Genomic DNA, 11,701 nt, shown 5'->3' on the forward strand with positions numbered 1-11,701 from the left:
ACAAGTTCTCTGCTTGAATCCCCAGAATTATTCAGAAATGGTTGTGTTGGCAGGAGTTTGGGACTTGTGTGAGGTTGATTAGCAACTGCCTGTGCATGATAGACAAAATCTGTAGTTATTGCTCAGTATTTTCATTTTGCTCATTGCAATTTCTCTGACTCTTGGAACCTGAATTTTTATTCTCTGCTAACATGGACGATGTCTCCTCAGCCTGTCACTCTCAAAATAGAAACATGTAAAGAAAAAGTAAGTACAAGGAGCAAGAGCTTTGGAGCTAGATCAGTGAAAATAGACTGCCTGTCAAGAATGTGCAAACTCCTCTTATTTCACATACACACACACTCTCCCTCTCCCTCCATTCAGTAAAGGTCAGGCAAGGTCCTTCTTCCTTGAAGAAGTTGTGTTGCTGTGGGGATGTTACGGGGTGGATGTTGGAATCAGTTCTGGGTTGCATTGTCCCTGTGGCAAGGGAGAAGAGGGGAAAGATATCAGAGAAAGGTGGCTGTGTGTCAAAATGACGAATTCTGACTAGTCCTAGTTCTGACTGGGACATGCAGATAGGGCTCCTGTCTTACTCAGCGGCAGCAATGAGATGGTGTCCAAATCCGAACTGCTCCACAAGCTTATTTTTTTCTGGCTAATCTAAGGATATCTTGAGAGGAAATTACAGCTGGAAGTGAGTCTTCATTGATTTACACCAACAGCAAGGGTTTACTTCTTTGCTAGAGAAGACGTAAGCTTTTGAATTAAAGGCCGTTTGTTAGCTCTGCTTTAGACCCAAGATCAGAATGCCACCCGATCTTGTTTTCTTACAGAGTGCTGCACTTGGAATGCAGTTTTGATTAAGTAGGTCTGCTGAAAGGTTGAAGATATAAAGCTTTGAAACAGTTTCTAAAAGGAAATACCTTTTTATTGTAAAGCGGAGGAACACAGAGGCAAACTGCAGCTGAGGATTGTTCATCCTTGCTCCAGTTCTGGAAGGACAAGCTTATTAAATGAACAAAAGTGCAACTATTACGACAACCATCCTGTTACATTCAGCTGTTTTCTATCGTCGCAGCCCTCAGCTGATATCTATGTAGAGAAGAATTGATGTAATTATTATTGGTTATAAGATCAGGATCAATCTTTGTAGATAAACATCACTTAAAACATGAATCCTTCTACTTTAAAATGGGGAATTGTCACTTTGATTCACCAAAGTCTTGGAGCTCTGCAATTCTTGAGCCATTTGGCAGTTGTTGCAAGCTCCATGTGAGTAGTACTTATGACACCTGTGCTGCAAATGTGCAGAAGTTGACTTAGGGCTTGCATTTTAAATTCACTATAACTCTTATTAGACTACTTTTCTTTTAATTAAATTGTCATTGCAGGAAGGTAACTAAATTGTTGCCTATTAGCTGCCCTGCACAGAAAACTGGCAATTTTAATGAACAGCAAATTTGGTGAGGGTGTATCAGTCATGGTGACCAGATACATAGAGCCAACTGCAAGAATAAAAAGCCAATATAAACTACTGCTGTCTACTTCGAGCCCACCTTCTATGCTCTAAGTGCGCTTGTGGTGGTGCAGAGCCCTGCTGGGGCATCTGCTGATGCTGACAAAGGATATGGATGAAGTTGGGCTTCTGGAGACTCAGCAATTGCCCTCTGCTGAATGACAATGCATTAAAAGTAAATGATTCACTAAGCTTGAGAAAGGGAACTTTTGGCCATAGGCTAACCTCTGCATGTCTAGATTTCTGTGTATCTTTGCATTTGTGTGTGCAGTTTGATTTGTTAAACCCTGGGGTTAGTCTCATGTGAATCCTGCTATTCTCAAATCTTCAACTGATATTTGGTAATAACATATGCAAGGGTGTTCTTAACTTGGGTTATATCCCACTAGATACTTACCATCAAAGATGTCTGTAAGTGGGGTTCCTGGAGCGATGGGGATATTTGATGTTGTCTCGCTGATGATGTTGAGGAGTGATTTGACTTCTGATTCAAGGTGCTCCACAGTTTTTATTACCTTCTAATGGAAACAAGGGAGAGAAATGGTAAAAGGGAGTAGTCAAAGGGTCAAGTAGAAGTTGTATCAAGTATGTTAGAAGAAGTGTAAATTTAATGTCCTATCGTTATAGAATCATAGAATAGTTTGGTTTGGAAGGGGACTTAAAGATCATCCAGTTCCAACCCCCTGTCATGGGCAGGAACACCTCCCATTGGATAAGGTTGCTCAAAGCCTCATCCAACCTTGCCTTGAACACCTCCAGTGATGGGACATCTGTGATTTCTCTGGGAAACCTTTGCCAGTGACTCCCCCACCCTGACAGGAAAAAGAATCATCCTAATATCTAGTCTAAATCTCCCCTTTTTCAGCTCAAAACCATTCCCCTTCATCCTATCCCTGCACTCCCTGATAAAGAGCCCCTCCCCAGCTTTCCTGTAGTCCTTTTCCGTACTGGAAGGTTGCTCTAAGGTCTCCCTGGAGCCTTCTCATATCTAAGCTGAACAACCCAAACTGTGTCAGCCTGTCCTCGTATGGGAAGTCCTCCTCTGGACTTGCGGATTCATGTTCTTCCTGCGTTCAGGACTCCAGAACCGAATGTGGGGCTCCAGGTGAGGTCTCACCAGAGCAGAGGAGCAGAATTCCCACCCTTAACCAGTTCTTTGGATGCAGCTCAGTATGAGGTTGGCTTTCTGGGCTGCTAACAGCTAATTTAGTTTATGTTTGGCATTGCAGATTTAAATATTTCTTGTGTTATGCTGGTCTCTAGTGGCATGAAGTGTTAAAACATTGTTTTGCAAGAGTTAAATTACACTGCCTCTGTATAAAGAATCAACTATAATTTGACTTCTTGTAGGGAACTTTGCATTAGTTTGGTTTTAATTCTTTCTCATTTCTAAGCCAATCACACACCCAAGAAAAGAATGTGTATAGAAGATGAGAGGAATTGGTGGGGGTGGGAAGAAGAGGGCTGCGACTAGAGCAAGAGAGAGGTAGTGTTGCCATTTGAGGACCAACAGTGTGCAGTTTGACAGTTACCCAGCTGGAAGCAGTTAGCACTGGACATGGATCTTGTGAGTTCTTAAGACATCAAGGGAAAAAAAAGATTAAAACTTTGCAGCTTTCCTAGAATCCCAGTCATAGAGTTCATTTAGCTCACAAGTGTCTGCAGAAGCGAGCAGAATCAACTCTGTCAGTCTTGGAGTCATCTGCAGGATTCACATCTAGCCGTGAGCAGAGAGGAAATTTTACAAGTATCAGTTCTAATGCTTTTATGTTAAGTTATAAACATTTTAGAAAAGGCTGATATTCAATGACTGGTTAGTCGGTTGTTTGGAATTCATCATGATTATATGTTTCTGGTAATAATGACTTTAAGAATGACATCTGAAAAAAAATAGACTTTGAACAGAATAAAATTGAGAAAGGACAGTGTCTAGAAATGTCATTCTCCTTCCCCTTCTTTGGTCAAAAGGATGAAGTCTGGTAAGTTCCAGAAGCCATCTCTTACCTCTTCAATAATATCTAAGCGTTTGTGGATTGTATCCTGTTCATTACACCAGCTCCCTCTTGCCAAACTTCCAGGTAACACACTGACAGGGTCTGCAGCAACTGGAGAAACAGACACAGTTAGTTAGCAGGAGCTTTTTAATAGCAGTCCTTCCTAACTTCTGAAGTGGTATCTTGCATGCTAAAGAGCATTGTTTATGAAACCTAACACAGGAGCCCCAGGTAGAATTTGAACCCCTCTCACTGTAACTGCAGCTAACCCCACTGCTGCCAACGTCTCCTTGTCAGTACGTGCTGTCAAAGGTGGTGGGAACAAGGCATTTTCTCTTGCCAGGAGTATTTGTTTTGGTTTGGTTTTATGTGTGTTTGTTTTACACAATCTGTCTTTTTCTACCTGTGTAGAGTAAGTTTGTTGACTGTAACTCTCTCTCTACAAATAAAAACCTCAGCACCGGGAAGATCTGCCTTATCAGTTCCCCTCGAGCTTTCTTCGGAACCAGCTGGTACGGTAACGCTTTGAAAAACAGCTAAGTTTGTCCATTTATACCCTGAATGGATACAAGCTGGTGATTCCACTGTACCAGAAGCTCATCTGTGAGGTCTGAATTTGCAGTAAGAAGAGAAACAATGGAAGTGTGTGCAGTTGACAGCATTTTGCTGATCAAGCGGCTCGAATATGGTGCGATGTTCAAAGTCACTTATCTCTGTCAGTTATCTGTGTTTGCCTCTTGGTGCTCATGACCTCTTGCTGTTTGAACATTTCATTCCGCTGGCTCTGCTCCATGAAAAGGCAGTACCTGCTGGTGTCCCTACTTTAAAAGAGCCAATTTCCTTTTCATAACTTCTGTGCAACATTGAGTAGCATTTCATTTTTGACATGGGTGCATAAAACTGTAGCGGAGTATTTTAAACCCACTGAAATGATAACGTATCTTACTCCGTGTTGGAAAGTTGCTCTTGTTTGAGGCCTGCAGAAGCCAAGCTAATGAGAAACCAACCTTAACTCACTCTGTTGTCATTTGATTGAAACAGAATCAAAGAGCAAACTGTCGATTTGTGTTAAAAGAACAGCAAGAAACATAAGAAGCAACCTGTTCTCCCTTCAGATCTGTTGTGTAAGAGCAGTGATTTGCAGGCACTGCAGTGCTTCACTGTGTGTGCCAAGATTTCTGGAGCGTAGGCATCAGGTGATGGCAAACACATGTCCGTAAGGATTGTAGCCATTGGAGTTTGATGGGATGGAGGATGTACTCTGACCTGGAATGATATCCTTGAAATTGGAGGGTGGGGAGGACGAAAAGATAAAAATATAATCTGATGTACTAGGTGTGGCAATATTTAGCAATTAGTTTGGCGGAGCTTAAGAGGGACTTTTTGGTTGTTTATTCATAGCAGGGATTTGATTTGGTTGGGTTATTTTTTTTCTTTGTTGCATTGTTGCTCTCTACAACTACCTGAAAGGACGTTGTAGAGAGGAGGGTGCTGGCCTCTTCTCCCAAGTGACAGGGGACAGGACAAGAGGGAATGGCCTCAAGCTCCGCCAGGGGAGGTTTAGGCTGGACATTAGGAAAAAATTCTTTACAGAAAGGGTCATTGGGCACTGGAACAGGCTGCCCAGGGAGGTGGTTGAGTCACCTTCCCTGGAGGTGTTTAGGGCACGGGTGGATGAGGTGCTGAGGGATATGGTTTAGTGTTTGATGGGAACGGTTGGACTCGGTGATCCGGTGGGTCTCTTCCAACCTGGTTATTCTGTGATTCTGTGATTGACCAGGAGGTGGTGCTGTTAGGACAGAAACCCAACTAATAAATCTGCCTATCACAGAATATTGCTGGAATATGGCAGGTTCTTCAGCACCAGGTGCTTTGGTGTTGCCTTTTCCCCACTTTGTTGCTGCTGTTGGTATTTCAGGAATATGGTTGCCTTTTACCTTGATGCTCAAGTGAAAAATGCTACTTCTCAGAATTTTTGCTTATTTATATGGCTGAAACAATATAGAATCACAGAATTGTTAAGGTTGGGAAAGACCTCTAAGATCATCAAGTCCTACCATCAGCCCAACACCACTGTGCCTGCCAAACCATTTTGTATGAAAAAGGATCCTGTCCTGCACAAACCTCAGCATCATGCTGACTGCTGCTTTAGGTGAGTGTCCATAGATAGGGAGGTTAGATACGATAAATGGCTACAAAGCAGGGTGTGCTGGGATAGGTGTCTGTAGCCAATGTAAGGTGGTTACATCTCACTGTGAGTTCAGCAAAACACTGCACGGCTTTGTGCACACGTACGCCTCTAGAGGACTAGGTAAAGTGGTCGCTGTGAAGTGCAGGGCGTGGTAGTGTTTGGTTCTTTGGGGTGGTGGGTTCCTCTCTTCTGACACGGAGAGCGACAGCTTTCTGGCATTCGGAGCACGGCCCTAATTTACAGCCTTTATCTCTGGGATGGGCTGCTCACAGGACACATCTGGTCCCTTGTAAATAAAGCACGTAACTGGTTCACTAATGCCAGACAATTCAGCTGAAGCAATGCTTTCCACAGGCTCAAAGAGAATCACGTGTTGCTTATGAACACTGCGCTTCTCTGTATTGCAGTTGGTGAAAGACAATGATACACTCTGCCTTTGGCTCTCCAGCAGCATCTCTGCCTCACATAACAATAGGGAGTGAAGAATGGAAGGCTACATGACATGGAAGCACAGAAATAATGGCCTTTTAGAATGCTTCCAGATACTTGCTCTCCTGTTGTTGAAGAAACATTTGTAAAATGTAAATCAGAATTTTTACTTGCCTGTGTGTCAAAGCAAACGCATAAACACAGAAAACGATGATGGTAAATTGTAAAGCTAACAGCTTTCTAAAGTAAACTCTCCGTATGCTGTAGACATACTTAAAATGTGCAGGTATTTGCAACTTCTGGAGGCTTAAACAAGCGTATGGGAGATGTGTTTGAATATCTTGGCCATTTCATTTGAAAGTTAACTGAGAGTTCACATTGTGCTCAGCAGAGAGGGATTGGTAAAACAAAGCAGACCACAAGCCAAATGAAAGGCAAGTGAGGTTGAAACAGGAACCAAGTGCCAAATAAGAAAGCCTGACAGCAGGTGACACAACAAGGGAATAAAGGAGAACGTGCATAACTCTTCAAGAAAACATACTATGCTGTGTGTGCTTGTTTGTGCTGCCTTATGTTTATTTCTGGAGTGTATAGCATAAGGTGGCTGGAGAGTTTTTAATGGGAAAATGAAGGGGGTAGTAATAGATTTATGTTCAATAGGAAAAAGGTTCAAATGGTGAACCCTTTAATGAGTTTGGAAATAATGCAACAGACCTCTGAAGGCATTTGTTGATCCTTGCTTATGTTATTCATTGTCTAGATATGAGTGTTGGAATCCATTTTACGATGTGTATATAACTTTGAAATGTTAGCTCAAGAAATTACATGGTTTACAAAACTGGTTAACTTGCAGACTAATGCAGGAAAGGTTCAATTCTTTGAACCTGAACTGATACTAAAATATCGGTATTGGTGCTTTGAGATATAAGACCTTGTTAAGCCAAGACTATGTGTCAAATTTTATTTGGGGGGGGGGGGCGTTCTTCTAACTGAACTCAACAGTTGTCCTTGTGAAAAATGCAGATTCAGAAATAGGACTTGATAGAAATTGTTCCTGACTAGGAGATGGCTGCTTTGTATTTCTGTACCTCACTTTGGTATCAAAATCTATGTTGTTGTCACTTCATAAGAGAACATCAGCTCTCACTTACCCAGCAGTGGAGCCTGAGAGAGAGTGCATGAGGCCAGGGATAATTCGTGATGCCACTGGACACTCTTTTTCAGGCACAGCACAATCTGGGGCCTCTGCCACGGCTGTCTGCCAGAAGCTAAATTACTACTCGAAAAACCACTTTTCTTCTGCTGTGTTACCATATTTATGATTGTAAGAAGGACTTTAGTTTTGTGTATTTTCATTCAAAGGAAGGAAAATAACAATAAAATGCTCCTGTGAGGGAACTGTTGGCTTGAACCGTGTTTCCAGCATGCTGGTCTTCTGAATAAGCAGCCAGGGAGTATCCTCTTGTGTGTGTGGCTGTCATGGGAAATGACTACAGGGAACTGGACTGATAAGAGACACCATCTACGTCATTTGCAGGTAGGTTACTCTACGTCATGTTGTAACTCATGATGGCATACCCTGATGCTCTGGGCTGTAAACAAAAGTTTCCCTTTAGTGTATATTTATTTCTATATAAATATATATTTGTTTTGGAAGCTAAACCAAAGTATTAGGAAGATCATAACTGGTAGCTGTACAGGACATACCTGTGTGTGGAGAAGGCGATGAGCCTTTTAGGAAGAGGAGGAGCTGTGTTGTAGCATACGTAAAGAATGTAAATTGTGTAGAATGAGTGAGCTTAAGTCTGGTTTGAGAATGGAGGAGGTGAGATACTTAGCTGATGCCACCATCAGTTTAAGGATGACCACTGTCATGTGGGAATAAAGAGTTTTTCAACTTTATGAGGATGTGGCTTTTAGTTCGGGTGTGGTAATAGGAGCTACAGTCATGGGGAAAGGGTGAGGTGAGTCTGTGACTTCTTAATCAGCTTTGTGGTTGTGTAGTTTGTGGATGAGTAAGTTATGGTAGTAGAAAGAAATACGAAAGTGCAATGAAAGACTATCCTTGAGGGTTTTTCCTAGGATTTAAGCAAATCTAAATACTTTCTTGAAGATGTATTTTCCTCTGGCAGACAGTTCACGTGTTCTACAACAACTCAGGAGTCAGAATAGTGGTGCGCATATATACACACACATTTACACACATACATACATAGTAGATCCCAGCATTCATGACCAAGACTCACAACCACTTCAAACAGAGCAGCTCAGCTGTGTTTAGAAATACAGCTGCATCCTGCAGATGAATGACAGGAATCCTATATTTCTAAAAACCAGACATTTTGGAGTTTAATATTAACCTTTGCTTTAGAGATGGAGGTTGTGAAGTCTGCAGAACTTAATAAGTTTCTTCTAATTAAATGTAACAAAACTAGGGGTTTTATAGAGATACAAAAACTGTTAAAAGGCTTTCTTCTGTGCAAAGTCCCTATCTTCAGATGCCTCATGGTCTTAAGAAACACATCTCCATCTGGGTACATGTTGTGACAAACTTTCTTTCTCCTCCCATGCTGGAGCTGAGAGATAAATATTTGCAAAGACTGTAATCCTTGCACTGGACACAACAATGCCAGTAGGCTTCTAGAAGGACATAGAATACCTATGACGGGGGCATAGGTTAAAGCACTATCAGCTTATTAATAGAGAAGTACGAGTCGAGGTTAAGACGGGACATCTCTTATAGATTTTTATTGTGCATTTAATTTTACAGTGTATTAGTTTAATCTGCTGGTGGCCAAATGCTGTTCTATGAGAATGCAAGTGGTCAATTTTGGGCAAAATGAGACTATTCTGAAAGGATTTCTGGTTTTCTCTCCAGTTTCTGGGCAACGGTCTAGCTTATAGATCTTCTCAGCTTTGATATTGCATGTGGACATCAGAGGATCCAAAATCTTCTGAGAAGTCCTAATATGTTGGCTGAACGAACAAAAATGTTCTTACCCTTGGTTGACTTTAACTTGTAGTTAAAACCAAAGAAAACTTCTGCTGATTAAAACCAAATAACTCCACAGTGTGGAGTATTGAGCAGCAGTGCATCCACTGGAGCTCTCCTGTTGCTGCCTCCCTAGTACAATGCTCAGTATTTGGTTTGCTCAGCTAAATGGAGCATGTCAGTGGGGGCAGACTGCTTGCTGGGTACTTGTTTACCTGAGGGCTCCAGGTCACTTCTCTGCCATAAACACGCAGCAAAGCCTCTGCTGTTGGGGTGCTGCACTCCTCAGAACAATTTTCCCAGAGGTTTTTGTAAGAATGGAAACATGATTAAGTGGGGCAGATGCTCCAGAAGCCCAGGCTACGTCATGTGCTACATTTGAGCAGCACCTCACAAACTAACCCAGCAACGGGAGTAAAACCCAGAAACTGCAGCCACTAGGGTGGTTGCATCCAGCCTCTCTTTCTGAGCTGTGTGAAGGCTGAGCTCGATGAATATGAGATTGTTCATATTAATGGCTGAATTCAAGCATAAATTCTACCTTTGCCAACCCCGAACCATTTTTAAGAGGAACCCGTGGAGGTTGGAAGGGAGGATGTATAAGATCAAAGTTTAGACTCTCCTCCTCAAAGGCAGCAAAAGGAAAGTGGGGATGACTTTTTAAAGCCTGTCAGCCAGCCAGGGCACTCCCCTGGCCATGACAGAGCCATAATATCTCACCTTAGATAAAGTACACCATAGACACAGTGAAGACAATTCCCTGACTGAGTAGCTACCACCAGGCATGATACTGGGTGCTAGTCTCCACTGCAGTTATTATTCAAATACCGTTCCGTTTAGTTGAATTTTATCTGAGTTCACTAACAGTTTCAGCTTAAAACCCTACTTTTGGGGGCATAAATAAAAATGTTCATAGAATAATTAATGTTGGAGAAGACCTCTAAGATCATGCAGTCCAACCATCAGCCCACCACCACCAGCCTACTAAACCACAGGCAGCCTGCTCCAGTGCTTCACCACTCTTGCAGTAAAGAAATTTTCTCTAATATCCAATCTAAACCTCCCCTGGTGCAACTTGAGGCCATCTCCTCTTGTCCTATCACTTGTTGCCTGGGAGAAGAGACCAGCCGCCACCTCACTACAACCTCCTTTCAGAGAGCTGTAGAGAGTGATGAGGTCTCCCAGCATTCTTGTAGCGTTTTCCTTTTCTTCTTTAATTTCACACTTTTTTTGTGATGCTCGTAAAACTTGCAAGAGGATAACGAGTGTCTGTGGAGTGAAAACAATGCAGAGTGCCCTTGCTGAGGTATTTCTATCTCAGTTCATCACTGATAAACAAAACAAAGCCAGATATGTGGGAGAGAGGGCAAGGAAGAGTGACTGGGACTTGGGAGCAGAAGGGAGCAACATTTTTTCGGGAAATGTTTTGACTGTAATGGAAACTCACTACTCTGTCATGAAATACAAACATTGTGTGTTGTCAAGAAGTAAGAGCAGAGGGAAAATAAAGCTGGATCTCAGCTAGCAGAAATCACGTAATGCAAACAGGCTGGGAAGCCAGGCTTGTGGTTACACGGGGACTATAAACCCTTGAATTAGCCAAACTGAATAGCTTTCAGTCACTCCCAGCTACAAGGTGGTGCAGGTTATTCCAGCACTAATCTGTTGTTAATGAAACTAAAATTCAGGTGCAAGCTTATCAGATGTTACATATTTTCACTTTGTACACCCAAGGCATTTGGAGAAGGCACTATGTGCCCCAAAATCTCAGGAATAAGTAATTCAGAACAGCAGAGAAAAAAAGTGCAGTACTTTTAGCATAAAATCTAAAAAGAAGAGTTTGAATAAAGGAAAAATTTTCTCTATTCACCTTGAACTTCTATCTAATTTCTGAGTGGATTAGTCTGATGTTATTAAAGCTGCCAGAACAGTAGTTATAGAAATGCAGGGCACTCGCTGCAGCGCCTGAATGCGGTTCTAAATTTCTGAAAATACAGTGATAGAATCTCCCGTGAGAAATGAAAAATCTCTACCAAAGCGATATGCCTTCAGGATGGACTTTAATAACATAAAAAATATTTTTTCCTGTTAAAAGCAATATTCCCACAGAATTTTGACACATGCCTGTGTCACCTTCATATAAATTCCATAGAGTAAACAATTATTTACCTCCCTCTCCTGCCCCATGCAAAGGCTTCAACCATGCTTCAGTTAAGCCACAGTTTCTGCTTTGCAAGTTCAGAATCACTCACCTAAAAGGTCTTTCTCCTGCAGGACTAGAATAAACCCCAGCGCCCAAAGGAAAAGCATGGCTGCAGCTTCTCCAAGCTCTGCCGTAGTCCTAGTGCTCCACAGCCTCCCTCCCCAGATTCGCATCAACTCCTCTAGCCAGCCGTTTGTGCTGAGGTTTAGCCAGAGTTAGGAGGAAATATGCCCAGGCTGAGCCAAGATTCTTGAGCTGTTCTCTTCTGCTTCCCTCCTTTTAAAATGCACCCTTCCAGTTCCATGCGAAGTCCAGTTACTCAGGCAAGCTGGCAGTGGTCCAAGCTCCCCAAAAGGATTTTTTTTTTTTACCCTTGTATTTATTTACACAGTCT

General features: G+C 42.2%; 1 protein-coding gene across 2 annotated transcripts; it reads right to left on the reverse strand.

Annotated features, from left to right (window-relative positions):
* Positions 1–57: 57 nt before the first annotated feature.
* Positions 58–11,701, reverse strand: PLAC9 (placenta associated 9). 2 transcript variants are annotated; one of them, XR_011338007.1, is made up of 5 exons: positions 11,357–11,701; positions 3,503–3,603; positions 1,896–2,016; positions 906–1,074; positions 58–459 (listed from the first exon to the last, which is right to left on the reverse strand). XR_011338007.1 is itself a non-coding variant. In XM_069864250.1 (4 exons), exons 1-4 carry the CDS (start codon positions 11,478–11,480, stop codon positions 1,064–1,066), a joined length of 357 nt encoding a protein of 118 aa, XP_069720351.1. In that variant the 5' UTR covers positions 11,481–11,701; the 3' UTR covers positions 891–1,063. The 2 variants fall into 2 exon arrangements, 1 of the variants encoding a protein (XP_069720351.1); XM_069864250.1 differs by lacking the exon at positions 58–459 and having other exon boundaries at positions 891–1,074.

This window comes from Phaenicophaeus curvirostris, chromosome 9, assembly GCF_032191515.1.
Source record: "Phaenicophaeus curvirostris isolate KB17595 chromosome 9, BPBGC_Pcur_1.0, whole genome shotgun sequence".
Lineage (NCBI taxonomy): Eukaryota > Metazoa > Chordata > Aves > Cuculiformes > Cuculidae > Phaenicophaeus > Phaenicophaeus curvirostris.